Genomic DNA, 27,622 nt, shown 5'->3' with positions numbered 1-27,622 from the left:
GCGGTCACAAAAGGCAATTGGGGAAGGGTGGAGGCTGTTGAAAATTTTATTGCCATCTAAAGGAAAGAATCTTGCTCTTTGACTTGCTGCAGACCCTTACCCTTGAAGGTCCAGTATTCTTTGTCAACCTCCCAACACTCCTTATCCCCCAATACATTTTATATGTTTATAATTCATACTTTTTTTACTCTTAATCTAGAGCAAATGTAAGGCAGTTGTGAAAATGTTTAATTTCAAATAAGGATTTGCAAACTCTAATGGCCTTAAAATCTTTGAATTACGTAGCACTGGTTTAGGGTCTTTCCAGGGATTCTTGGAATTTTTAATATTTCTCCAGAACAGAAGCTTTTATTAAAAAAAAAAAGTCAAGGCAAGAAAAAAGTAGCTTCTAGCCTTTCTGGTCCTAAGGAAAACCTTCTGCAGTGCTGTCTTCCCCAACCTGTAGGCAGACTGAAACAATATCTCTGAGGGGCCTGATCCAGCGAGATTTATTGACAACCTTCAGTGACAGACCCTAGTAGAAGCATAGCACAATACCAATGATCTCAATGGTATGTTCTTGCTGAAACACACCACCACCATTAGCTAATGTCAACACTAGCTGTTTCCCTGTGGATCACTTAGTCGTAGCATTTGGCTAACATACTTTATCCCGCTAATAGTTACATTCAGTTGACTCATTCCCTATACATAAATATAACAAATTCCTGTCCTCAGTCATATTCCCTGCTTCTCCATTCATTTCAGGCTCCATTGCCACTCTCTTAAGCTATCCATCACACTTATTTTTAAGTTATTCTTTTTGTGGAAAAGGAAAATCTGACATAACCACTTATTTTATATCAGGAACAAAAAGAATCCTAACAAGAGTATTGGTCCATTACTATATGTAAATGGTAGAATTATCTGTAATAATAAAGAAAAGGCAGAAGTATTCTGTATTTGGGAAAAAAGCAACGTAGTTATATGTAACACTCTTTCCATTCCACTAGTATCTCAGAGGATGTTAAACAGCAGCTACTAAAGTTAGACATTTTAAAATCAGCAGGTCTGGCTAGTTTGCATCCAAGAGTTTTAAAAGAGCTGGCTGAGTAGCTCACTGGACCACTAATGTAAATTTCAGTAAGTCTTGAAACACTGGGGAAATCCTAGAAAACTGAATGAAAGCTAACGTTGTGCCAATATTAAAAAAGGTAAATGGGAAGATGAGGAAATTATAGGTCTGTCAATCTGGCATGGATCCTGAGCAAGATAATGAAGCAGCGGATACAGGAATTGATTAAAGAATTAAAGGAGGGTGTGTTTCTAGTGAGGTCCCACAGAGATTGGTCTTGCACCCTCATTTTTATCAATGAACTGGAAGAAAATCTAAAAATTTGCAGATGACAAAAAATATCATACAGCCATGTAACTATCCTTTTTTGCAATTACAAATAACCAAACCCCACACAGAAAACAAACAAATTGGGAGAATTTGGTGTGGACAAACCTCTCATCCCAGGCACCTCCCCAATACAGGTCCTTCTTTAGAGGGTACTGCTGGGATCCTCTTTGGGGTTGGTGAGCTTTCCTTCAAAGGTGATGGCTAGTGGGAAAGATACTGCAAGTGGGGAAGAATCTTCACTCCCCTTCTCTGTAAGGGCAAAGGTAGAGCCACAATGGGTTCTTCGCTTCCCATCACACCCTGGAAGGACGGCCTGGGGGAACAGCTCCACTCCTGCTCTACCTTTGTGAAAGGGAGTTGTTTGCACTCAGGGATTCTCTGTGCACTGACTAACCCCAGAATTCTACTCTGCTCTCACACAGGCAGAGAGGTAGTTCATTGGTTAGGGTTCCTGCAGGTGGTGCTGAGCCTGAAGGAGAAAGCCAGCTACAATCCCAGATTGCATGTGGGTAATGGGAAATTGTGAGCGCAGGTTTCACTTGTACAATGCAGACAGCTGGAAAATAATGTTCTCCTTCCACTCATGCAATGAGTTCTCTTCTGCCACTTCAGTCAGTCACCCTGTTGTTGGCATAATATCCATCTCCTGCCATGCAGAACGACCATCCTGCATCCCTCCACTGTACCAGTTTTCCATCTCTATGGACCTCCTCTGAAATCAACTCTCTTCTCTTCAGCCACTTTCTTTTGCTGCTATTAGGGAACACTAAGGCATTTGGGATACAGTTTGTATGAAAGACAATGCTGACAATTGCAGAATTAACTAGTGCTTTTGGGTACCCAAGTTGACACCTTAATGGGACTACTGCGGGGACAAGGCTGAATGCACCTACTGCAGACATTCAAATAGGGGAGGAGAGATTCTCATCCAGCTACCTGGTGGAAGCAAAGAATGACTCCAGTTTGGGATCAGTACATTTGTGACATTAGAATGGGAACACAGCATCAGTTCTGGAGAGGTACAGGGATGCCACAATATTGTGGCAAATACTAGCAATGGGTCGAAGCCTGGTATAAGTCTCCTTAATGTAAGGATATAGGATAGTCAATGTTTGTTCACCTGTACAAACACCAAACTCAATTTTCTGTAACATTTCAACAGAACTCTTTCTTAAACAGGCAAAGAAAATCCATAGAAATGAGAACAAATATTTTAAATAGATACTCTCCTAGGCCTGGCAGCACTAGGGTGTTACTGCCTCTGGCTAAGCAGTCCATAGCTTCAGTAACATCGTGTGCATTTCATGGCTTGCACTTTTTCTCAGGATCGCCATTCTTATGTCACCTCTTGCTTTTTGCCCTTGCCAGCCTCCTATCATTGGAATTGGTTGCGGTCTTAAAAGCCCATCATTATCGCTATCCCTACATTCAGATTTTGTGCGTGCGTGCGTGTGTGTGTGTATTTACAACTCAACATATTTAACCATTTTCGTTCTAGACTAAATAATGAAATAATTTCTTCCCCACTTGGCTTTGAGGATGGAACAGGCATCTCAATAGGTATTTTGTTTACCACAAAGTTTTTTGGAGCTAGAGGTATCAGCACCTTCCATATTATTGCCAATTCCACCCCTATCCAGTACCACCAAGCTTTTGTCTGAACCAACATCCCTTTTAGAGGGGGATACAATAACTCTTCACTTAAAGTCATCCCTGTTAATATTGTTTGTTGTTATGTTGCTGATCAATTAGGGAACATGCTCATTTAAAGCCCTGCAATGCTCTCTTATAATGTTGTTTGGCAGCCACCTGCTTTGTCCACTGCTTGCAGAAAGAGCAGCCCATTGGAGCACTAGTGGTGGGGGCTTGGAACCAGGATGGACCAGCAGTCCCCCTATCGGCTCCCTGCTTCCCTAAGTTCCCTGTGCAGCAGCCACCCAGCAGGCTATCACTTGCCGGCAGTTCAGCTGTCCCTCCCCCCACTGCCATGTGCTGCTCCTGGCCTCTGCCTTGGAGCTGTTCCTGGGATCCTCCTGCTTGCTGTGTGGGGCTGATGGGGAAGAGGGGTACTAATGTCAGGTGTCCCCTTCCCCCACTCCTTTACTCCATTAGGCCATCTCCACAGAGCAGGGTGGGGACACGACAGGGCTCAGGACAGAGGGAGCTTGCTGGCAGCAGCTGCTGTCTCAACTTGCTGGTCTACTTAAAAAGGCAGTGTACTTAGAGTATGGTCAGCGTACTTAAAGGGGGCAATGCACGTCTCTCTCTCACACACACACACATGGTGTGTGTCTGTCTCTCTCTGCCATGCTGTCTCCCCTCCCTCCATTCATGCTGCCTTGTAGAGTGAGAAGCTACATTAACAAGTGTTAACCCTTGAGGGCTCAGCCGAGTGCTAGTTCATCATTTAGGAGTAAGGCATTCCCTGGGAAATATCCCTCCCTCTTCCACCCTCTGACTTCACCACTTCAACGAAGCTTAACAATCATCATTGCGGTGTACAGTACTAAATTGTTTAAAACTTATATTGTGTGTGTGTGTGTGTGTGTATATATAGATAGATAGATATAGTCTTTTGTCTGGCAAAAAAAATGTCTGTGGAACCTAACCCCTTCCCCCCCTTCACATTAATTCTTATGGGGAAATTGGATTCGCTTAACATCGTTTCGCTTAAAGTAGCATTTTCCAGGAACATAACTACAACGGTAAGTGAGGAGTTACTGTATATTCATTGTATTAGTTTTCCCTCTCGCAAAGAATGCTTTAGGAAAACATGCTTGGTGGTCAGTTCTTTCCCCATTCCAAAAATTCTGCCTCCCCATATCTTCCTGTGCAGAAAATCTGTACTTCCTTCATGTCGTGACTTTATAACCAAAAAATCACAGCACATGACTACTCTTAGGCTATGTCTACACTACAGACCTTCCAGCTGCACAGCTGTAAGGTCTCCTGTGTAACCACTCTATGCCAACAGGAGAGAGCTCTCCCTGTCAGAATAATTAAACAACCCCCAACGAGCGGTGGTAGCTATGTTGGCAGAAGAGCGTCTCCCACTGACATAGCACTGTCCACACCGGTGCTTCTGTCAGTGTAACTTAAGTTGCCCAGAGGGTGGTTTTCTTCACCCCCATGACTGACAAGTTTTATAGACAAAAGTGCTAGTGTGGACATAGCTTTAGAAATATATGTCATAATCTCCTCTCCATAACAACTGACAATTCCAGATTCATGGTGGTTTAAGTTAAGGTGGTTTATTCAAGGGGAAAAAAACCCACAGAATTATGAAATTAAAATTCATATTAAAGTTTAAGAACACATTTCGTTTAAAATTAAAGTTAAACAAATAGTTTAATTTTTTTTTCAAATGCATGTCATCCTCCTTCTGTTCACCAAATTGTCAATTAGCAGACTGCAGTTAAAACAAATTCATCCTACATACTGATTACACCTTTATAATGTTCATAAAGTGCCACCCACAAGGGCACTTGAGCAAGCATCTTTCTGAGAAAAATGTCTATTAGGATGTTAATTGACTTGCTCTTATGGACTAAGTTGTCAAACAGCAGCATATTTGTCACAGACGCATTGATTTCACTACCACTTATTCAGCAAATACAGTTCCAAGGATATGGCCCAAGTACCATCACAATGTGGGGTAGGGGAAGTGGGGTTAAATAAATATAATCAATAGGAACTAATCTAAAAAAAGTACCAGAAAGTGGGAAACAGGAGCTTAGGTTCTGAACGGAGCCACAAGGCCTGGGTGAAGTCTGGCAAGAATGCCAAAGCCTGATTAATGTATGGAGAAAGTGTTATGATTTGATCCACGTTTTACCCTTATCACTACTAAAAATAAAAGGCCATGATTCCCCTGAATATTTAACTCTTCCCAGTTTCCTCCTGTTGTGGTGCTTCATACCCACTCCCAAACAATGGCTAGAACCATCATCACACTAAGGATGTGCTCCCTCCCCAACATCACACTGCAATGCTCAGCTAGCTACTCCCTACAGGCAGGGCCGTATTCCCCTTCTTCCCAGCAGTGGTGGTCCCTACTGTGCATGGTGTTTCTGGTGCCGCACTAGCTGTGGCTGGAAGCGGAAGCACTTCCCGCACTGAGCACAGTGGTAGGGATTCTCTCCCGTGTGGATCCGCTGGTGTTTGATCAGATTGGAGTTCCCACTGAAGCACTTCCCACACTCAGTGCATTTGTAGGGTTTCTCCCCGGTGTGGGTCCTGCTGTGGTTGATCAGATCGGAGCTCTGGCCAAAGCTCTTCCCACACTCCATGCACGTATAGGGCTTGACGCCGTTGTGGATCCTCTGGTGCTGGATGAGGTGTGAGCGCTGGCTAAAATTTTTGCCACACTCGGGACATTTGTATGGCTTCTCTCCCGTGTGCATTCTCTGGTGTTTTATACATGTGGAGCTATCACTGAAGATCTTCCCGCACTCAGTGCATACATAGGGCTTGTGCCCTGTGTGGATCCTCTGATGTTTAATAAGGTTGGAGCTCTGGCTGAAGCTCTTCCCACACTCATGACATGTGTAGGGCTTCTGGCCCGTGTGGATTCTCCGGTGCTGAATAAGGTGTGAGCTCTGGCTGAAGCCTTTCCCGCACTCCGTGCATTTGAAGGGTCTCTCCCCCGTGTGCATTCTCTGATGCTGGATCAGGTGTATGCTTCGACTGAAGCCCTTCCCGCATTCAGAACATATGGTTGGTCTCTCTGATCGGGATGTTCGTCTGGGGACAATGTCCTCTCCTTGCTCCTGGAGGTCTTGTTCACCATGAGTGGATTCAGTTTGTTTCCTCTCTGAAGGGTCCTCTCTCTGTAGCATTGCTGAGTTGTGCTGACTCACATGGGCTTTTCCCAGGTCCGGACCATGGGATATGTCTCCTCCGGATCTCACTGAAAACACCCGCTGCAGTTCCATGCTTGCAGAATCTTCCTGCTGAGGAATCTCCTCCTGTCCACTGTGATCTCCTGGCAAAGATAAGATTATTCCAGACATGGTTATTCTCTGTGCTTGGGAGAAAGGAAGCCCTGGGAAGAGGATTTGCAAAGGACTTGTGACTACTGCTGAAGGTCAGAAGCCAGGTCTTTCCCAAATAAGAGTGGAGGGGATGAATTCAGCTTCCACAACTCTTCTTAACACTCAGCGTACAGGTGAGGGTAGACAATACTAGCAGAAGTGAGTCAGGAAGGGCAGAAAGCCATCCTTGATATTTGCCCAGGAGATAGGAGAACTGGTTACAATGTAAGAAAACTAATGACAAAACGGAACAAGATGACATGAGGCAGAACCATGAGCTGACAGTTGCTATTGGAATTCCAACTTCTTTTACTTCACTCATTGAGTGTTTCCAAGTTGGTTCAGCTTATCCTCACCTGTGTGGGTGTATGTCAAGAACTCCGTTTCCTTGAGAGCCTGGTGACCTGGGTCAGATAGTTCTTTGCCTTGTTCCATTTGGGAGGCCATGCCACATTTAGGAATTGGAAAACCTGCTCATGAGAAAGAAAACATCATGGCTTGTTAAATATTCAACCAATGCTTGTCACAAAAGATGTTTTTAATCCCAGCTGCTCTAATGGGGAGGGGAGGGAGCAGAGCAGAGCCTGGAAGGGATGAATCCCCTGAATGGCTGAGAAAGTGTTCCAGCATACAATTCGGGGAATAACGGTTCTGATGGTAGATGTATTTTATCCGTGTAGGAGATTCAAGGATCCCTCTTAATGGGAGAATGATATTATATAAAAAGCCAACAAGAGACCCCCCCGAATCCCTTTTTTAAGTTGGTGACAGTCCCGGGTAGAGGTGTGTTGCAAACCCAGGAAATTCCAGCAACGTTTGTATGCTCAGGTGTGAGAGACAAGGACAGGAGTGGGCTGTCAACTGCACTTCTGAAAATCCTTCTAAATGGGCAGGGAGAGTCACACCCAGGTTCTGAGGATTAAAGGGTCTAAATCCCCCAGGAAAGAACCTTGTGCTGAAGCAAATGAAATCACTTCAGAGATGCTCATAAAAAAAGGTGACTCCTTACCTAGTGAGATGAGATTCTGGTAGTTCTCCTGCATGTCATCCCTGTTGAGTTCCATCAGCCCTTTGCCATAAAGCCCTGCTAGGTCTTTGGACAGCACAACCACAGCATAAAATGCCAATAGTACCTAAAACAAGCATTCTCCATTCAGTATTTGCTGCTCCAAGGACAATCCCACTGCTAAGTAGCAAGAGGTAGTGAGAGGAGCAGGAGGGGCACCGGAACTGGGAGTTGCTGCAGAGAAGAACAGATGAGACACAATGGCAAGAAAAAGGGAAGGGGGAAAACCTCAAAAGTCACAGAGAGAGAAAGGAGGATGGGGAAGGAAGAAAACCAAAGGGAGGAGTGGGTAGTCCTACGGTTCACCACGACCAACTAACGTGTTAAAACTAAAACTTGCCCTGTCTACAGTAGTATTTTTAAAAAGCGTTTGCTACCACTCTTAAGTATCTCCTAGGCTCTGGCTGCACTAGAATTTTCACCTCAAGTTAACAGTTTGTTAATTAATGCTAGGTCATTAACACTTTGGTAAAGGCCAGTGTGTATACTTTTCAGATGTTTGTTCCAGGTTATATGTTTATTCTTTACTCTAGGCTGATCCCCAGGGAAACCACAGATGATTGAGAGCTTCCAGACAAGTCTTCATAAAGGTGTTCGTGACTTCAAGTCAATTTGCAATCAACTAACTGGAGGTAAGAACTCAAGGGAAGACAAGCCCACAGCGTGAACAAGTGCTTACAGGTGATGGGCTACTTCCCCCACTTGTGCCCATTCACTCATCAACAATGGTTGGGAAAGTGGCATTACTGGCATGTTAAGTGCATACATGTTAGTAGTATACAAGTTTCAGATCTAATAAGCCATCAAGATGAACAGGACAGGTAACATCCTCAGATTGGTGTTTTTCTTAAAGCACCAGTTTCTTGAGTCCTGTGATTACATGAGAATCTCAAGCTTTTGTTAAACATTTCTCCACCTAATGGTTGCAAATAAAAGCTTGAAAACTTGAACCCTAAAGGCTCAAAAACGAGGAAAGTAAAAAGAACCCCAAAACTATTTATTTAAAAATAAATAATGATTTGGGGGACCCAACTCAATTTTTTTTTAATGCCTTGGATTAGCAAAATTGCAGACCAGTTGTTTCAGGCTAGAAGTAGATCTCCACATTGTGTTACATTCCCTTAAATACCAGATGCACAAGAAACTTTTTAAGTTCTACAGGAACTCAATAGGCAGGCAGCAACTGCCCCCATTAGATGTAGGGTGCTCTACACTGCTCTTGGCAACTCCAAGCACTATGAAACACTATTCTAGCATATGTCCAATATGGGTATGTGAAGGATCGGAAGGGGAGATCACTTTCAATGGCCCTTTTGGTTCCGAGGCCTGGTCTACACTGGGGATTTCAGCCATCGGTGACTTTCCCAACAGCATAGCTGCATCAGAGCAACCCCAAGTGTAGACAGGCAGAACCACTATAATCTGCAATTTGTGCCAGTGCAATTTACCCCTGCTTTAACCAGAAGTGACCAAGGTCTTGTCTACACTAGCAGGTTACATTGATACAGCTCCGCTACTGGCTGGACCCAAAGGCTGTAACTGCTGGGATTGCTAAAATATATTAGTTAGGGATGGGCAAACATCCCAACATCCAGGCAATACTTGTATTCGGAGGCTGTATTATTGGATATTAACAAGCATATAAGCTTACAATGGAAATACCATGAATGAAAATATAAGCAATCAGGCAGCAGCAGAGAGGGGCTTCCCCTCATACTCAACCTTCAACTGTGCTGCAGCAGTAGCAGAGATCCACAGTAAAACTAAATTGGCCAGCCTGGAACAGGCAAAGAGAATGAAGTCTCTCTTCAGAGGAGGCAAAGATAAGTGAATCCTATGGCTCCCCCGTTTCCCCCTTGCTTTAGAATTCTTGTGTGCCACTGGCAAGCATATTCTGATGAAGTGAGCTATAGCTCACGAAAGCTTATGCTCAAATAAATGGGTTAGTCTCTAAGGTGCCACAAGTCCTCCTTTTCTTTTTACGGATACAGACTAATACAGCTGCTACTCTGAAACCTGTCAATATTCTAGGGGTGTTTTCATTCTGTCCTGAGCCAGCAGACCAAGGAGAGGGTAAGAGTCTGTAACCCTTCACCCATGCTCATAGTTGGAGTTTTAATAAAGGTTTATCATTTTGCTTTTAATTCCACTCAGCTACATGTAATTTTTATGGCTCAGCCAAGATATTTTTGGTTTATAGGGATTACTCTGGTGCGGAGTTCCATGTTTTCAGCAAGACATTTTCTATCCCTTAGGCTCCTGGAATCTGTTCCTGCAGGAGAACGGACAGCGTAATGCTTCCATTCTCCACACTGTGAACCCTGGGGACTACTGGGCAAAGATTAGATTTTGAGGAAGCAATCCAATTATACTGTGTATATTTTTCCCCAGCACTGAATAATGCTCACTTTCTGCTCCCAATGGTAAGAGATTTTTGCCACAGGGAAGAATATATCTACTTCAATAGCACAAGCCTGCCTGGCAAGTATTACTCTTATCTTTGGGAGACTAGGTGAGCGAGGTAATATCTTTTATTGGACCACCTTCTGTTGGTGAGAGAGACAAGCTTACACAGGGCTGGACTCTGCACCAGCAGACAGACCCCTTTTCATTCTGGCCCCCATTACTGGCTACTAGGGGATTCAGCCTCATTTACACAGCAAGCTGATATCTCTAGATCCTCTAGCTCCATGCTGCTTGCAGAACGAACCCGCACGGTTTTGTAAGGGTGGGAGGCTATAATCCAGCAAGGGGTTGAAGCAGGGGGTACCAGGCATTCCAGAATTGCAATTCCCCCATCAGCTGAGTGGGGACAGTGGAACATACAAGCAGCAGTTTGCTATGTCAGGTGTAGTGCTAGAGGATCCTAGGGTGCGATGCTGAAAGAATGGGGTGCAAGTGGCCGGCTGGAAAATGCTAGGGGGATAGAATGCAAGAATAAGAGGATTGTGGGGCTGCTAGACCATGCTGCTTGACCAGAAAAGGATGCAGTAATAGAGGGAGACTGCTGTATTGTGGCCGGATGGTGGTGTATGAATGGGGAACTGCTGGGGTGTGTCTGGAGAGGGGGGCAAGGACGGGGAGGGCTGCCAGCTGGAGTGCTAGTGAGATAAAAAACATGGAGCAGGGGTTCAAACGGAAATCTGCAAAGGGGCAGGAGGACAGATGATTCCTGGGGAAGGGGGACAAGCTGTGTGAAGGTGGGTGGCTGCAGGAGGAAGTGGGGACAGGAAAAGCTAATGGAAAACGTCAAAAGGGGGTGCAAGAATTGAGCGTCACACTCCTGGTCTGTGCCACAGGAAAGGGGTGCAGAAATAGGGTGGCATCCCTGGGGAGCACCGTGGAGGAAGAGTAATAAATGGAAAGGAGCAGGAGCTGAAAGGGAAAAGGGAGTCTGGTCTCTAAGGAAACATTGGTTCAGGTAGGAGTGGGGGGAAAGAGAAACGCCCCTCATTTTTTCAGCTGGGTGCTGGATGCATTCCCACTCTGGAAGGGGCCCCAGGGGCAGGGCCAGTTTGCGGCTCTCTGTGCCGCTCTCGCAGAAGTCCCGTCCTGAACACACAGTCAGGGTCTTTGCTATAGCAGTCACGTGGCTTCGAAGCGCCGAGGGATTGTTTTTGCGGCGGGCTGTTGAACGCTGCCCGCCCAGGCTGCCGGACCCCGCCGCCCGCCGCCCCCCGCCCCGGGAGCAGACGCCTGCACGCCTCCCCCCCGCACACCTGCAGCTCCGCTTCCACAGCCCCCGTTTGACCTACCTGCAAGAAAACGCGGGCAGGGGTTGCAGCCTCCAGCCCCGGGCTCTCCTCCCGGAGAGAGGCGGCGCTTCAGCCGGGCAGAGCTCCCCACTCACCCCCCAGATTGCAGCTTCCTGCCCGGGCACCGGGGAGGGCAAAGGACGCTTCCTGGGCGGAGCCTGCGGGGCGAGCGGCTACTCCGCGCTGCTGAAGGCGGGGACCTCTCCAGGGATCCTACCCGGCGGGGCACGGCCAGGTGTCAGAGCTGCTGGGAGCCAGGCACCTCACACCGTGGCCGCCGCTGCTCCATGCATGTTAGCGGGAGCATGATCCGGGACCTAGCGAGGGCCAGCCGCAGCAGCCATCTTAGCAAAGTGTGTGTGTGTGTGTGTGTGTGTGTGTGGGGGGGGGACACACCCCCAGACACGCTACTGAATGTCCAGCCCCTGCCCGGCCTGGAAACACGGTGGTGGCAGAAGCCCTTCCTTGCAAGGTTTCAGAGCAGCAGCCGTGTTAGTCTGTATTTGCAAAAAGAACGGGAGGCCTTGTGGCACCTTAGAGACGAACACATTTCTTTGAGCATCGGCTTTCGTAGCTCACGAAAGCCGATGCTCAAAGAAATGTGTTCATCTCTAAGGTGCCACAAGGCCTCCATTCCTTGCAAGGTTGCCAGCTCTCTGGTATGCTACTTAAAGCCCCAGCGCCTGGAGTCAAATGATTGCAAATCTCAGCTTATTTGTATTTTAAGATTAAAAAGTTTCTAGCCCTCATGATTGTGGAGGAGAGCTTGAGTGTATAACCTGAATACATCGTAAAGGCTCAAAAATCCCAAGGGAAACATATAACCCCCAAACTTCTTTAAAAACATGATTTTTTAAGGCAATTTTGTGATTTTAAAAAACGTTTTGGGTCTAGACTGTAAGCTGTCTGGGACATAGGCTTTTTGGTCTGTCTCAAAAAAAAAAAAACCCCTGCAGCCAGTCAGCAACACCCATTTCTGCATTCAGCTCTTGATGTTTTACAGAGTGATAGTGAGCTGTAGCCCATGAAAGTTTATGCTCAAATAAATTTGTTAGTCTCTAAGGTGCCACAAGTCCTCCTTTTCTTTTTAGGTGCTGATAATCACCCCACATAGGATAGCAAGCGGCTTCATTGCCCTCCCTGTGCAACAGGACTTTGTATGTATGCAGTGTTGTTGCTATGTCAGTCCCAGGGTATTAGAGAGACAAGGTGGGTGAGGTAATATCTTTTATTGGGCCAACTTCTGCTGGTGAGAGAGACAAGCTTTCAAGCTTACACAGAGCTCTTCTTCAGCTCTGGGAAATGTAAGTGTAAGCACAAAAGCTTGTCTCTTTCACCAACATAAATTGGTCCAATACAAGACATTACCTCACCCACCTGGTCTCTCCAGCACGACTCTGTCACAAAGTCCAGTCTCCCTCTCTTTCTCTCACTTAAGCCCCTTTCCTTCCTGTGCACTTCTCCCCAATACCCACCCCCAGGGAGGTAGGGTGGGACTTTGATCACTTTTGGGCCCAGGCATTTTTAGTATTTAAGGAATAGGTTGTGTGAAAGGCATATTTGAAAGAAAGCAGCATGTCTAGAAAGTTGGAACAGGGGATTGGGAATCTGGAGATTAGGCAGTATTATGTTCATTGCTTTAAGGTCCCTTTAAATTGTCCAAAATTATTATTTGAAGGAAAAACATTGCAGAAGATAATATTTTTATGCTTGTAGTACCTTTAGCTGAGCTCCGCTAGAGCTTTTACAAATTTTAAGCCTCACAACATCCCCCAGAACTTCAAAGGGATAAGTTTGGAAGAAATAAACTTTTAAAAAAACATTGTTTTTATAGTTTAACTACCATATAATCAACTACATAACTCAAATTATCAAAAATTGGTGTTTATAGAATATATCCTTGTGATTCATAGGCGCTGACTCCGTGGGTGCTCCAGGGCTGGTGCGCCCATGGGGAAAAATGGTGGGTGCTGAGCACCCACCAACAGTCTCCCAATCAGAACCTCCCCTCCCTCCAGCGTGTCCAGCCCCCTGGCAGGCACCACCGATCAGTGCCTCGCCATCCCTCCCAGCACCTACCATGGATCAGCTGTTCTGCAGCATCTGGAGGCGCTGGGGAGGGGAGAGGGAGGAGCGAGGATGTAGCGTACTTGGGGGAAGGGGCAGGGCGGGGGTGGGAAGAGGCGGGGCAGGGGCAGAGCAGGGGTGGGGTCCTGGGGGAAGGAGTTGAGTGGGGGCAGGGCCTGGGCAGAGCCGGGGTGGGGAGCACTCCCCAGCAGATTAGAAACTCAGCGCCTATGCTATGATTTAGCTGATAGAGGAAAAAAAACTTCAGATGAAGTAACTTTTCTAGGAGGTGGGTTAAAGAGATTGAATTGCATAAAATGTATGTGTTATGTTCATGAATAAATCTAGGTTCTGCTGCCTCTACGTTTCCTTCAATAAATACTCCCTTTACCTCCATCAATTCTTAGCCCTGGTCTACACTAGGAGTTGAGGTCGAATTTAGCAGCGTTAAATCGATTTAACCCTGCACCCGTCCACACGATGAAGCCCTTTTTTTCAACTTAAAGGGCTCTTAAAATTGATTTTCTTACTCCACCCCCAATTTAGGGATTAGCATTGAAATCGGCCTTGCTGGGTCAAATTTGGGGTACTGTGGATGCAATGAGACGGTATTGGCCTCCGGCAGCTATCCCAGAGTGCTCCATTTTGACCGCTCTGGACAGCACTCTCAACTCAGATGCACTGGCCAGGTAGACAGGAAAAGGCCCACGAACTTTTGAATTTCAATTTCCTGTTTGGCCAGCGTGGCAAGCTGCAGGTGAATGCAGAGCTCATCAGCAGAGGTGAGCATGATGGAGTACCAGAATCGCAAAAGAGCTCCAGCATGGACCGAACGGGAGGTACGGGATCTGATCTCTGTATGGGGAGCGGAATCCGTGCTATCAGAACTCCGTTCCAGTTTTTGAAATGCCAAAACATTTGTCAAAATCTCCCAGCGCATGAAGGACAGAGGCCATAACAGGGACCGAAGCAGTGCCGCGTGAAACTTAAGGAGCTGAGGCAGGCCTACCAGAAAACCAGAGAGGCAAACGGCCGTTCCGGGTCAGAGCCCCAAACATGCTGCTTCTATGATGAGCTGCATGCCATTTTAGGGGGTTCAGCCACCACTACCCCAGCCATGTTGTTTGACTCCTTCAATTGAGATGGAGGCAACACGGAAGCAGGTTTTGGGGATGAGGAAGATAGCTCACAGCAAGCAAGCGGAGAAACCGGTTTTCCCGACAGCCAAGAACTGTTTCTCACCCTGAACCTGGAGCCAGTACCCCCCGAACCCACCCAAGGCTGCCTCCCGGACCCGCCAGGCAGAGAAGGGACCTCTGGTGAGTGTACCTTTTAAAATAGTATACATGGTTTAAAAGCAAGCATGTTTGATGATTAATTTGCCCTGGCATTCGTGGCTCTCCTGGATGTACTCCCAAAGCCTTTGCAAAAGGTTTCTGGGGAGGGCAGCCTTATTCTGTCCACCATGGTAGGACACTTTACCACTCCAGGCCAGTAGCACGTACTAGGGAATCATTGTAGAACAAAGCATTGCAGTGTATGTTTGCTGGCGTTCAAACAACATCCATTCTTTATTTCTCTGTGTTATCCTCAGGAGAGTGATATCATTCATGGTCACCTGGTTGAAATAGAGTGCTTTTCTTAAGGGGACATTCAGAGGTGCCCGTTCCTGCTGGGCTGTTTGCCTGTGGCTGAACAGAAATGTTCCCTGCTGTTAGCCACGGGGAGAGGGGAAGCGGCTAGCCATGTGGTGGGGGGAGGCAAAATGCAACCTTGGAACGAAAGCACATGTGCTATGTATGTAATGTTAACAGCAAGGTTTACCGTGAAAGAGTGTACCCATTGTTCTATAAAATGTGTCTTTTTAAATGCCACTGTCTTTTTTTTTCTCCACCAGCTGCATGTGTTTCAAGGATCACAGGATCTTCTCCTTCCCAGAGGCTAGTGAAGATTAGAAGGTAAAAAAAAAAACTGCACTCGCGATGAAATATTCTCGGACCTCATGCTGTCCTCCCACACTGACAGAGCACAGACGAATGCATGGAGGCAGACAATGTCAGAGTGCAGGAAAGCATAAAATGAACGCGAGGAGAGGTGGCGGGCTGAAGAGAGGGCTGAAGCTGAAAGGTGGCAGCAGCTTGATGAGAGGAGGCAGCATTCAATGCTGAGGCTGCTGGAGGATCAAACTAATATGCTCCAGCATATGGTTGAGCTGCAGGAAAGGCAGCTGGAGCACAGACCGCTGCTACAGCCCCTGTGTAACCAACCACCCTCCTCCCCAAGTTGCATAGCCTCCTCACCCAGACGCCCAAGAACATGGTGGGGGGGCCTCTAGCCACTCCAGAGGATTGCCCAAGCAACAGAAGGCTGGCATTCAATAAGTTTTAAAGTTTCAAACTTTTAAAGTGCTGTGTGGCCTTGTCCTTCCCTCCTTAGCTTACAGGGAAGTAGAGTGAACCAAGGGCTGGGGGGGGGGGGGGTTCATCAAGGAGAAACAAACAGAACTTTCACACTGTAGCCTGGCCAGTCATGAAACTGGTTTTCAAAGCTTCTCTGATGCACACCGCGCCCTCCTGTGCTCTTCTATCCGTCCTGGTGTCTGGCTGCGCGTAACCAGCGGCCAGGCGATTTGCCTCAATCTCCCACCCCGCCATAAACATCTCCCCCTTACTCTCACAGAGATTGTGGAGCGCACAGCAAGCAGCAATAACCATGGGAATATTGGTTTAGCGGAGGTCTAACCGAGTCAGTAAACTGCGCCAGCGCGCTTTTAAATGTCCAAATGCACATTCTACCACCATTCTGCACTTGCTTAGCCTGTAGTTGAACAGCTCCTGACTACTGTCCAGGCTGCCTGTGTATGGCTTCATGAGCCATGGCATTAAGGGGTAGGCTGGGTCCCCAAGGATAACTATAGGCATTTCAACATCCCCAACGGTTATTTTCTGGTCTGGGAATAAAATCCCTTCCTGCAGCTTTTGAAACAGACCCCAGAGTTCTTGAAGATGCAAGCATCATGTACCTTTCCCGGCCATCCCACATTGATGTTGGTGAAACGTCCCTTGTGATCCACAAGTGCTTGCAGCACTATTGAAAAGTACCCCTTGCGGTTTATGTACTCGCCGGCTTCGTGCTCCGGTGCCAAGATAGGGATATGGGTTCTGTCTATGGCCCCACCACAGTTAGGGAATCCCATTGCAGCAAAGCCATCCATTATGACCTGCACATTTCCCAGGGTAACTACCCTTGATATCAGCAGATCTTTGATTGCGTTGGCTACTTGCATCACAGCAGCCCCCACAGTAGATTTGCCCCTCCAAATTGATTCCCAACTGATCGGTAGCTGTCTGGCGTTGCAAGCTTCCACAGGGCTATTGCCACTCGCTTCTCAACTGTGAGGGCTGCTCTCATCTTGGTATTCTGGTGCTTCAGGGCAGGGAAAAGCAAGTCACAAAGTTCCATGAAAGTGCCCTTACGCATGCGAAAGTTTCGCAGCCACTGGGAATCGTCCCAGACCTGCAACACTATGCGGTCCCACCAGTCTGTGCTTGTTCCCCGGGCCCAGAATCGGCGTTCCATTGCATGAACCTTCCCCATTAGCACCATGATGCCCGCATTGCCAGGGCCCGTGCTTTGAGAGAAGTCTCTGTCTGTGTCCTCATCGCTCTCGTCACCGCGCTGATGTCCCCTCCTCGCCTGGTTTCACTTTGCTAGGTTCTGGTGTTGCATATACTGCTGGATAATGCGCGTGGTGTTTAATGTGCTCCTAATTGCTAAAGTGATCTGAGCGGGCTCAATGCTTGCTGTGGTATGGCGTCTGCACGGGTAACCCAGGAAAAAAGGCGCGAAACGATTGTCTGCCGTTGCTTTCACAGAGGGAGGGAGGGAGGGAGGGCCTGACAACATGTACCCAGAACCACCCGCAACAACGTTTTTTGCCCCACCAGGCATTGGGATCTCAACCCAGAATTCCAATGGGCAGCGGAGACTGCGGGAACTGTGGGATAGCTACCCTTCCCCAATACTCTGGAAGTCAACGCTAGCCTCGGTACTATGGAAGCACTCCGCCGAGTTAATGCACTTGGAGCATTTTGTATGGGACACACACAATTGACTATATAAAAACAATTTCTAAAAAAACAACTTCTATAAATTTGACCTAATTTCGTAGTGTAGACATACCCTTAGGGTGCTGGCCTTTCTGGACTGTTGTTAGCAGAGTTAACCTCTATTTCTCTTCACAGATATTGCAAAAGCATATCCTTTCCTGTTTCTCCCAGATGTCATACACTAAGTTATGGTGAGTACTAATGCTATTTATAATGTTTAAAGGCAAACCGCATAGGAAATATGGAAAACCATAAAAAGAAAAGGAGTACTTGTGGCACCTTAGAGACTAACAAATTTATTTGAGCATAAGCTTTCATGAGCTACAGCTCACTTGATCGGTGCATCCGATGAAGTGAGCTGTAGCTCACGAAAGCTTATGCTCACATAAATTTGTTAATCTATAAGGTGCCACAAGTAATCCTTTTCTTTTTGCGGATACAGACTAACATGGCTGCTACTCTGAAACCTGTCATTATGGAAAACCATGTTACTGTAAACTAAGAAGATACTGGTCACAGCAAGTAGTTATGTAGAAAGACAAAAGTTTAATAAACATCCATTGCTTGAGATTATGGTCTTTCTTCCTCACGCTCTGAGCAGCTTGTTTAGCTTGTGAAAGAGGAACCACAAGTGCTGGCTATCTTTACTCAGCTTTTAGCTCTTCTGACCCTCTCCCTTTCCTTTCTCTGAAAGAATGAATAAAAGGTCAGCTACAACCATTTTAGTAAACCTGACAAGATTAATTTAAAATATCTCAGCCTTTCAGCACACACAGCTTTACCTCATAAAGTCACTTAGCCCTGGTCTACACTAGGAGCGGGGGGAGAATAGATCTAAGTTACACAACTTCAGCTATGTGAATAACATAGACCTACTTAGACCTACTTACTGTGGTGTCTTCCCCCGTCGACTCCGTCTGCGCCTCTCGACGCAGGAGTCGACGGGAGAGTGCTCGGGGGTCAATTTATCGTGTCTAGACTAGGCACAAGAAATCGACCCCCGCTGGATCGATCACTGCCCACCGATCTGGCAGGTAGTGTAGACATACCCTAAGTTGCAGCATGTGCTTGGGAATTTGTAGCCTGAACCTTTGCTGCCCTCCTGCCAGGAAGTGTTTTATTTTCACATTTTCCCATGCATAGGTTATGATCTGGCCCAAGGTTTGAGATCAGTCTCAGTTATTTTGGATTTGGAGGAAGCCTGTCTGCAAGCCAGATGCCAACACATCTTTCCTCATGGATCACACACCAGACAAAAATGCATTTTTAAGAAAAGTTGGAATATTTTCAATATTCTGAGACCTGTGCCTTACCCCTTAGCATATGTTTGGATGGTTTACTCCAAATTAAAAATAAAATTGTCTGACCTGAAACCAAAGAAGTTTCATTTTTAGTACAGGCTCACTACAAAGAACTCCAAAAAAAAAAATGTTTAGGCACTGTAAGGTTTCATAACCCCAGAGGTTCTCACCATTGGTCTTCCTACTGAATGAAACAGAACTGGGTGGGGAGGGGAGCGTTTATTGTTTAAGGATAAAACTTGTCCCACCCACAGTGTGTTTGTACGTCCTGTCCCTTATGTGGGTTCTCAGGTGTTTGGTGAGTGTTGAGCTGAATCTGAAGCTTTTCCCACACTCTTCACAGTGGTAGGGCCTCTCTCCAGTATGGATTCTCTGGTGCTGACTGAATGTTGATCTGTTGGTGAACCTTTTTCCACACTCAGTGCATGTGAAGGGTCTCTCCCCCGTATGGATTCTCTGATGTGCAGCGAGATGTAAGCGCTGACTGAAGCTCTTCTTGCACACTCTGCAGGGGTAGGGTCTCTCTCCCGTGTGCATTCTCAGATGCTGAGTAAGCGTTGAGCTCCCACTGAAGCCTATCCCACACTCAGCTCATTGGAAGGGTCTCTCCCCAGTGTGGATTTTCTGATGTGCAGCAAGGTTCGAGCTCTGACTGAAGCTTTTCTTGCACACTCTGCAAGTGAAGGGTCTCTCTCCTGTGTGCATTCTGCAATGCTGAATAAGCGTTGAGCTCTGGCTGAAGCTCTTCCTACATATGAAGGGTCTCTTCCCTGTGTGAATTCTGCTATGTTTCAGGAGAGTGAAGCTGTGATTGAAGCTCTTGCTGCAGTCGGCACACAGGTAGGGTCTCTCTCCTGTGTGGATTCTCTGGTGATTAGTAAAGTGTGATCTGTCAGCGAACTCTTTCCTACACTCGTTGCACCTGTAGGGCATATCCCCAGTGTGGGTTCTCTGGTGCTGCATGAACATTGATCTGCTGGTGAACCTCTTCCCACAGTCAGCACATGTGAAGAGCAACTCCCTGGTGTGGGTTCTGTGGTGGTCAGTGAGGTATGAGCTTGTTGTGAACCGTTTCCCACCCTCTTCATGTTTATAGGGATTACCTCCCATGTGGATTCTCTAGTGTTTAGTGATGTGCAAAGTCTGCAGGAAGTGTTTCCCACGCCCATAGGGCCACTCCCTGCTGTGGATTCTCTGGTGTTCCATGGGGAAGGAGGCATCTCTCAAGCTCTTCCCGCCCTGGGTGCATTTGCACAGCCTGTCTCCTGTGTGAGTTCTCCGGTGTTTGGTGAGTGTGGAGCTGAACCTGAAGCTCTTCCTGCACTCTTTGCAACTGTAGGGCCGCTCCCCAGTGTGGGTTCTCTGGTGCTGCATGAACGTGGAACTCTCTGCAAACCTTTTCTCACGCTCAGCGCATGGGAAAAGTCTCTTCCCCCATGTGGATCCTCTGATGTGCAATGCGATGTGAACTCCAACTGAAGCTCTTCTTGCAAAGCCTGCAGGCATAGAGTCTCTCTCCCATGTGGATTCTCAGATGCTGAGTAAGGGCTGAGCTCCCACGGAAGCCCTTCCCACATTTGGTGCATGTCAAGGGTCTCTCCCCCGTGTGGGTCCTCTGAAGTTTGAAGAGAGTGGAGCTCTGATTGAAGCGTTTCTCGCATACCCTGCATGTGAAGGGTCTCTCCCTTGTGTGGATTCTTTGATGGTTAGTAAGGTATGAACTCTCTGTGAACCCTTTCCCGCACTCTTCACATATATGGGATTTTTCTCTTGTGTGGATTCTCTGGTGTTTAGTGACGTGCGACCTCCGCTGGAAGCGTTTCCCGCACTCTCTGCACGCGTAGGGCTGCTCCCCACTGTGCATCCTCTGGTGCTCGACGATGGCGGAGCTGTCTCTGAAGCTCTTCCCACACTCCGTGCATTTGCATGGCCTGTCCCCTGTCTGGGTTCTCAAGTGTTTGCTGGGTGCCGATCTGAAGCCGAAGCTTTTCCCGCACACTTTGCAGCTGTAGGGCGGCTCCCTGGTGTGGGTTCTCTGGTGCTGGTTGCAGGTTGATCTGTCGGTGAATCTTTTCCCACACTCAGCGCATTGGAAGGGTCTCTCCTGTGTGTGGATTCTCTTATGTGCAGCGAGGTATGAGCTCCGCCTGAAGCTCTTCCCACAGTCAGTGCAGGTGGTCAGCCTGTCTTCTCCACAGATGTGCTGACCATCAGAGGTGTCTCTCTCCTCAGGACTCTGGGAAATATTCCCTTTGGATCTGCTGCCTGATAATGTTCTAGGCTGCTCTATGTCTTCATCAGGACCTTCCTGCACAATCCCATAGTTTCCTGCAATAAAAGGAGAAGACAGAGATGATTAAATCCCCATGCTTGAGAGAAAGGGAACATTGGAAAGAGGAAACTGCAAAAAGATTTCTTCACAAATCCAGAGAACTATGAATACATTAAAGATATCCAGAGATGAATACCCTGGCCCTCAGAAGGGACAAGGGATCAGATCAGCTTCCATATCCCTGTGACAAAGTATATGTACCTGTCCCTGAGGGAATCAGGAAGAGAGATTAAGCCCCTTTACTGGGCAGAAAGGAGGTTACCTGAGCTCCCAGAATTGGAATTCATTCAGCTGCTTAGAGGAGGAACTGACAGCTGTGTCTGAGTGAGGCAAAACCAGTAAGACAGAAGCAGAGAACTCTGGGGGGAGAAGGAGTCCTAGGAAGGAAGACTAGCAGATTTGTAGTTTCCCCCACACCCTAAGCCAGTCTGGGGAAGAGTAGTAACTGGGGAATAAATCGCGTGCCCTGAACTGAGGTCTATGCCACTGACAGAGACTGCAATCCCAGTGAGACTATTCCTGGTTTTGATTGTTTCTGGATATTTGGACGGCACAAAAGGAAGTTGCCTTGCATTATTTTTGTGTAATTTGGGCTCCCCAGCACTATCATCCCAAGGCTAAGACCAGAATATTTTTCTCCCTTTTTGGGGAAAGGCTTGGAGTGGCAGTTGCTCCCATTAAAATCTCCCTCTTCGCCGCCCCTCCTTCCCCTGCTATCTGAATAATCACACAAGTAAAAGAGGAGGTTTTTTTTGCTAAAAATCAGATAGAATTGGAGGAAGGCCATGATGGATAACTTCTGAGTACCATGCAGCACTGAATGGCAGCTGGACAGGAGGTGTGTGCTCCCTTTCATATGCATTCCCATAAACTGCCCCTGCACAGTATTATTAGCAGGGCTCTCTCCTCTTGGCTCACCCTATTAGTGGGTATTAGAACTCTACACACAAGTGCTAAAATTCTACTGAATCACTGTAGCAGGTAAACTCATTGACTCTGCCTAGGTTATTAATGTGAACAGTAGATTGAAATAGTTCTTTAGAGAAAGGGAACTAGAAAGCAGATGGTCCTGGATGGAAACCCTAAGGACCGTGTAGCTCAGCAATGAAGTTTAGGCTGAGGCTTGTCATAGATTTGAGTTAGGTGACAAAGCCCAGACCCAGGTTGGGAGCAGAATCTGGAAATTGTCTTACGAACAGCCATACTGGGTCAGACCAATGGCCTATCTAGCCCAGTATCCGGTCTTCTGACAGTAGCCAATGCCAGGTGCTTCAGAAGGAATGAAGAAGAAGAGGGTAATTATCACAGGATCCATCCCATCATCCAGTCCTAGCATCTGGCAGTCAGAGGCTTAGGGACACCCAGAGCATGGAGCTGCATCACTGACCATCTTGGCTAGTAGCCATTGGTGAACTTATCCTCCACGCCAGGGGCAGTGTGCTGCGTTAAGGATGGCGTATGACGCCTACTTATTGACAGATACATTCTATGCATGGTACCGCTATGGGAGCCTGTTTGTAAATTAGTTTATCTCACAACGGACAATTCATAATCCGTCCATCCTGTGATGTGACGTCCCTTTTCTAATACAGCGAATGTCTACGAAAACCATCACCTTGTTTTCTGGATCCGAGGTACCCCTCCTTATCCCCTTCCCTCCTTCCCTGAGTGCAAAAAAGCCGCCCAAAACCAAAAACCCCACTGACAAATGACCACATGTGCACCACACTGCAGCAGTGTGGGACAGGTCTGAATGTTAAGTGCTCTCTGTCTTCAGCTGCTTAAAAAAAAAAATCAGCACCTTTCTTCCACTCCATTCCCACCACACATAAATGAGAGGTGTCCTGTTGCTGCCTGACTCCCCACTACTTGTTCTCTGTGCCTGTGTGAATGCACAATTCACAGTCTGCAAAGCATGAATTTGGGAGGGGTGACAGCCAGAAGCAATTTGTTATGGAATCAGTTTTCAGTGCTGTTAGGGAGTGATGGCAATCTCTATAGAGAAAGCAGAAACTGGGTTTCCATCATTAGCTCAATTTTGGCATCCAGCCCAAGAATGTCCAGCCAAAAAAGTCAAACTGGCCTCAAAATTAAGAGGTTTGATCAGCAATTGAGGTAGAAGTTTTCTACCAAGTTTGAAGCAAACTGGACAAGCGGCTTCTGAACTTTGGACCCAGTCATTGGGGCCGGAGAGAGTGAAATGACTCTGTAGACCAGTATTAGGGCACCCACCGGTAGGTGGAGACACTGGGTCTAGGGCCCCTGCTCCAGTCACTTTAATTATTTGTCCACAGTGGAACAGCTTCCACAAGAGAGACTGAGAGAGCCCTACAGCAGAATATCCCATAGCCAAGTGGTTAGAGCACTCTCCTGAGGTAGGAGACTCCTGTTCAAATTTTCTCCCCCACAGCCTGCCTGAGGAGGGAGAACTAAACCTAGGTCTCCCACATCCCCAGTGAGTGCTCTGATCACTGAGCTAAAAGTTGTAAGGTGGGCACCACCACCGCCTCCTCCCCTGGCCATTTTGTGTGGAGCAAGGCAGGAGCCTAATGCATTCCCTCAAGAAGCAGCTTAGGCGCCTAATCGAATTGACTCTAGGTGGCTGGTTCCTGTTTGTGGATCACTAAGCACAGGTGCCTCCCTGCTGCCTGGACTTAGGTGTCTCTGAGAAGGATGGAGCTTAGTACACACTCCTCTGGTCAGCATTTCCCTTTGGCTAGGTTCGGCGAGTCCACACCTAACTTGCTAGCTTTTGTGGATCGCATTCTTAGGCGTCTAGCTCTCTTCCTTCATTGTACAGGGAACCAAGGTGCCTAATTCAGGCTATGTGGATCACAGTGTTGTTCCTGTATTTTTTTCTAGGCGCCTAAAAGTTAGGTGCTGTGACACTCAGCATTACAACCCCTAAGTCTCTTAGTGGATCCCACCCTGAATCTCCTATGCTGTTTCCTTAGAGAAAATCTTCAAAGTTCAACCCAATCGTTAGGGTGATTTGCAAACGGAAGAAGAATCTCTCTCTCCAAAGGCTTGCAGGGTGGACAGATGAAACTTTTGAGACCTGTGGATGGGTGGGACAGGGAATGGATTAGGTTTGTGGTGAAGGAGGCCTAGCTACCAGGCCTTCCTGTGAGAAGGTTGTAGAGCATCTGGCAAGGGTTAAGGTTCTGTGTGCAGGATGGAGGAGAGTGGATTAAGAAGCCTGGCCAATACAGGGATTTTTGGGGTTCTGGAAATGGGTAAGAGAGGGATCGGAATGGATCAGGGTTGTAGAGGAGGGGGTCTAGGTATCACTCAGGCCTTTTCAAGAAAGGGTTGTAGGAGCTAGAATTGGGTTCTAGGGTTGAAGGGGATAAATAGCATAAATCAGATTGCGCCAGAGTGCAATGGAGATCAGGAGACAAGGGAAAGCAGAGGAAACAAGAAAGAGGAAGAATGATGAAGAGACAGCAAAACAAAGGCAGAACTGTACAAAATGACTCCTAAGGTGCACTGCAGGAAGTGGCAAGAATGCTCCCTCGTTCACCTCCAAACCCAGTTCACACCTATCTGTGGTTCTTGTTTGAGAAATGTAACTTAAGTCTGTGGTTCTTTGGGAGGAGAGAAGAGGAGTGAGGCGGAAGAAACAAGAGACAGAGGGACCCTGAGAAGGAGTAAGCAGCCAAGGGGGAAGAGATAATGGGATATGGAGAGAGCATAAAGACAATCTGAAATGGATAGTTCTGCGAACAGTGTTTACTTATGCAGGCTAATCAACTCTGTGAAGGGAACAATGGTTAAATTCTGGGCTAAAGATTCAAGGACTCATGCACAAAGATATAACAAATAAGATTCTGCTATAGATCAGAGGATGTGGTAGTGGGGCAGCAGCTTTTTTTCCTCAGAAGACCAAAACTAGCTAACTGTTCACCCACCCCCTTTATTTTTTATTCATTTCTTTCTTTTTTTTTGCTTTACCACTTTGAGATACCTATCCTGCTGCCTATCCATGACCACCATGGAGAATCAACGCATTCTCTCTTTTAATAGAGAAGTTAAGCTGTTGTTTTTTTTCATTAGAAATGGTGTATGCATAGAACTTGATATTGTGACTATATAATGAAATTGATGATCAGGTTTGTTTCCATGATTCAGGGTAAGAATCATGACATTTTCTTTTTGCTATTGCACATGGACAACAGGACACAGACTCAGCCATCGCACATCAGCTAACAAGATGAAACAGAGCAGATACCTTATTATTAGAATCCCAGCTTTTTATTTCACTCGTTGCCTCACCTGTGCAGTCGACCATCAGGATCTCCATTTCCTCAGAGTGCTGGAGATCTAGGAGAAATGGCTCTTCCCCTCTTTCCAACTGGGCTATCATCTCAGGTTTGGGAATTGGAAATCCTGGTCATTGGAAAAGATGTGTTAACAGCTGGCTAATGTTTGAGTGCTTGTCACAAAGAATGGTCATGATTTTTATAAGCCCACGTTGTTTTACTAGAAGCAAGGGTATAATCCAAATAAAGAGAACATTGTCATGAGTCCTGTTGGAAGAGTTAGTAACTGTTGGGAGATGTGTTGTAATCTCTGAAGGAGAATCAGGGATCTCTACACACAGGAAAATAAGACAACTGACACAGTGTAAAAATTAAATTACTTACCCATTTCTAAGCCTGCATAGAAACTCTGGTTTTGTGTTCAAGAATGAGCCCTAGGGCTCTTCCCACAGGAGTTTTCCCTCTTGCAAAGACAAAGCCAGTCTTAGTACGTAATACAATGGTGAGAGTATGAGGGTATAGGTACAAACTATTCTATCCCAATAGAAAGCTCTGGGAATTAGCTCCACTGCTGTATTTCAGAATCCTCCTTTGAAAGGGAATTGGTATGGCGAGGATGGTCTCTTCTTGCATTGGTTCTGGGCAACACAGGGACTGATCTTCTAATTCTAAGGGGGCAGGGAAGGACACTGAGCAGAAGCTGACCATAGACACTTCCGAGACTGCACAGCTTCTTATATGTACGAGAGTCGTACCCAGGGAGATCAGAGTCTCATAATTTTCCTGCATGACTTCCTTGTAGATTTCCCTCTGCTCTTCATCCAAGAGGCCCCACTCTGCCTCACAGAAATGCAAAGCCATCTCATCGAAGGTCATCAGCATCTGAAACAAGAATTCCTACTCAGTGCCTGTTGGCCTGCAACAATCCAACCATTCAGTCACAGGGCAAGGAGCAGAGGCAGAATAAAAAGTCCTTCCAACGCTGTGGGTAGGATCCTCATACTGTGCCTGCACAAGACATCACTAGCATCATGTATCTGATGCAGGAGACAAGCAAGAAAATAAGTGGAAGAGGGACAGAATGAGGTTCTATTTTGTATGAACAATTTCCTCCCTTTCACCCTTAGAGTTATTAACCACTCCCTCTTCCCAACTGAGTTTTGGTTTCCAACAAACCTAAATTCTCAACATGAAGTTAGTGGAAACCATTGAATTTCACCTGGTCTTGTATCAAACCCTGTGACAAGTGTGAATGGTGAAATCATAAGTAGGCCCAAGAACCTTTGAAAGGTTCATGAGTCTGTCATAGAATTATTTAAAGCTGGAAGTGAAACAGATCTGTTATGTCATGTCTAGTCTATCCCTCTGCCAGAGCAAGATTGCTCCCTACAGAACAATAGTGCACCGTTCAGTGTAGTTATAAGTGTTCCAAGCGATGGTACCCCTACCATTTCCCTTGGGACATTATTCTACATCCTAGTAGGTATCTCAGAGTGTCTTTTCTGATATTCATACTAAAGGTCTCCCATTTTTCATCTCATCACTCCTAGAAATACTCCACTGTGCCTCCCTAAATAATTCCTCTGCCTCCTCCGTGTTTGTACCCTTCAAATACTTGTAAAAAATTGTCTCTCCTCCAAAGTGGCACTTTTTATCTTCTCTTGGTCAAGGCCCACCAGATCTTTTGAACATTTTTGTTGCTTTCCTCTGAACTCTAATTCCTTGATACCTTTCTGGTAATCACGGACTGGATTCTGCTCTGTTGCACAAGCTGAGCCAATAAAAGTGGGCTTTAAAGCCCCCTGCCCCATGAGTATCCCTGGCATGGGAAACCCTCTGTGGAAACCTTGACAGCACCCCTCTGTGCAAGGGATGTTTTGGGGCAGGCTGTGTGAAGGCAGAAAAGGGAATGGTTGGAGTGCCCTAGTTATTCTGCATGCTGGAAGCCACCCGGGCAATTGCAGCCAGGTGACAAGTTAGGGAAGACCTCAGGGTGCTGAACTGGCCCCAGGTCAGGATGAGCGTGGCCTATGGGAACCAGAACTGACTGCAGTATTCCTGATGCACTTGCATCAGAGACAGAGGGATTATTGCCTTCTCAATCTGTGCCACTTTTGTGTGTGTGTGTGTGTCAAACATTTATAATTGCACTGGCCTATTCTGCTACCACATTATATTCCAAATTTATGTATTATTTGCTTCTCACTTTATGGCTCTTTAGGCCTTTCTGTTCTCCAGGTTTCTCCCTCCCATTGAATACTGCAGTTTTGGTTATTCTCCCCTCCCAAGAGCTATTTAACTTTTGTTTTTCCC

At 46.7% G+C, this 27,622-nt stretch overlaps 2 protein-coding genes and 1 long non-coding RNA gene across 3 annotated transcripts; 1 reads left to right on the top strand and 2 right to left on the bottom strand.

Annotated features, from left to right (window-relative positions):
• Window positions 1–5,341: 5,341 nt before the first annotated feature.
• Window positions 5,342–11,581, bottom strand: LOC311530273 (uncharacterized protein). Its single transcript, XM_084646729.1, has 4 exons — window positions 11,239–11,581; window positions 7,427–7,550; window positions 6,774–6,887; window positions 5,342–6,368 (listed from the first exon to the last, which is right to left on the bottom strand). The coding sequence occupies exons 2-4, from the start codon at window positions 7,479–7,481 to the stop codon at window positions 5,437–5,439; spliced, it is 1,101 nt and encodes a 366-aa protein (XP_084502855.1). The 5' UTR covers window positions 7,482–7,550; window positions 11,239–11,581; the 3' UTR covers window positions 5,342–5,436.
• A 2,102-nt stretch (window positions 11,582–13,683) lies between these two features.
• On the top strand, window positions 13,684–26,799 carry LOC311514891. Its single transcript, XR_014709964.1, has 4 exons — window positions 13,684–14,624; window positions 15,203–15,263; window positions 17,550–17,605; window positions 26,112–26,799. It is a non-coding gene; the product is annotated as an uncharacterized lncRNA (long non-coding RNA).
• LOC311514898 (uncharacterized protein) lies at window positions 20,112–25,405 on the bottom strand. The gene is made up of 2 exons (XM_084617626.1): window positions 25,323–25,405; window positions 20,112–21,043 (listed from the first exon to the last, which is right to left on the bottom strand). The coding sequence occupies exons 1-2, from the start codon at window positions 25,348–25,350 to the stop codon at window positions 20,124–20,126; spliced, it is 948 nt and encodes a 315-aa protein (XP_084473752.1). The 5' UTR covers window positions 25,351–25,405; the 3' UTR covers window positions 20,112–20,123.
• Window positions 26,800–27,622: the final 823 nt, after the last annotated feature.

Source organism: Lepidochelys olivacea, assembly GCF_965140295.1.
Source record: "Lepidochelys olivacea isolate rLepOli2 genome assembly, chromosome: 1".
Classification (NCBI taxonomy): Eukaryota; Metazoa; Chordata; order Testudines; family Cheloniidae; genus Lepidochelys; species Lepidochelys olivacea.
This window is presented reverse-complemented; position numbering and strand designations above follow the sequence as displayed.

What these genes read in the sequence shown, in the direction of transcription:
- LOC311530273 (XM_084646729.1), bottom strand. Translation starts at nt 7,481, where the DNA reads ATGGAACTCAACAGGGATGACATGCAGGAGAACTACCAGAATCTCATC. An exon ending in CCAGAATCTCATCTCACTAG is followed by an intron (nt 6,888 to 7,426) that starts GTAAGGAGTCAC and finishes TCTCATGAGCAG; the next exon opens with GTTTTCCAATTCCTAAATGT. An exon ending in CTTGACATACACCCACACAG is followed by an intron (nt 6,369 to 6,773) that starts GTGAGGATAAGC and finishes TATCTTTGCCAG; the next exon opens with GAGATCACAGTGGACAGGAG.
- LOC311514898 (XM_084617626.1), bottom strand. Translation starts at nt 25,350, where the DNA reads ATGGAGATCCTGATGGTCGACTGCACAG. An exon ending in CCTGATGGTCGACTGCACAG is followed by an intron (nt 21,044 to 25,322) that starts GTGAGGCAACGA and finishes CTTTTATTGCAG; the next exon opens with GAAACTATGGGATTGTGCAG.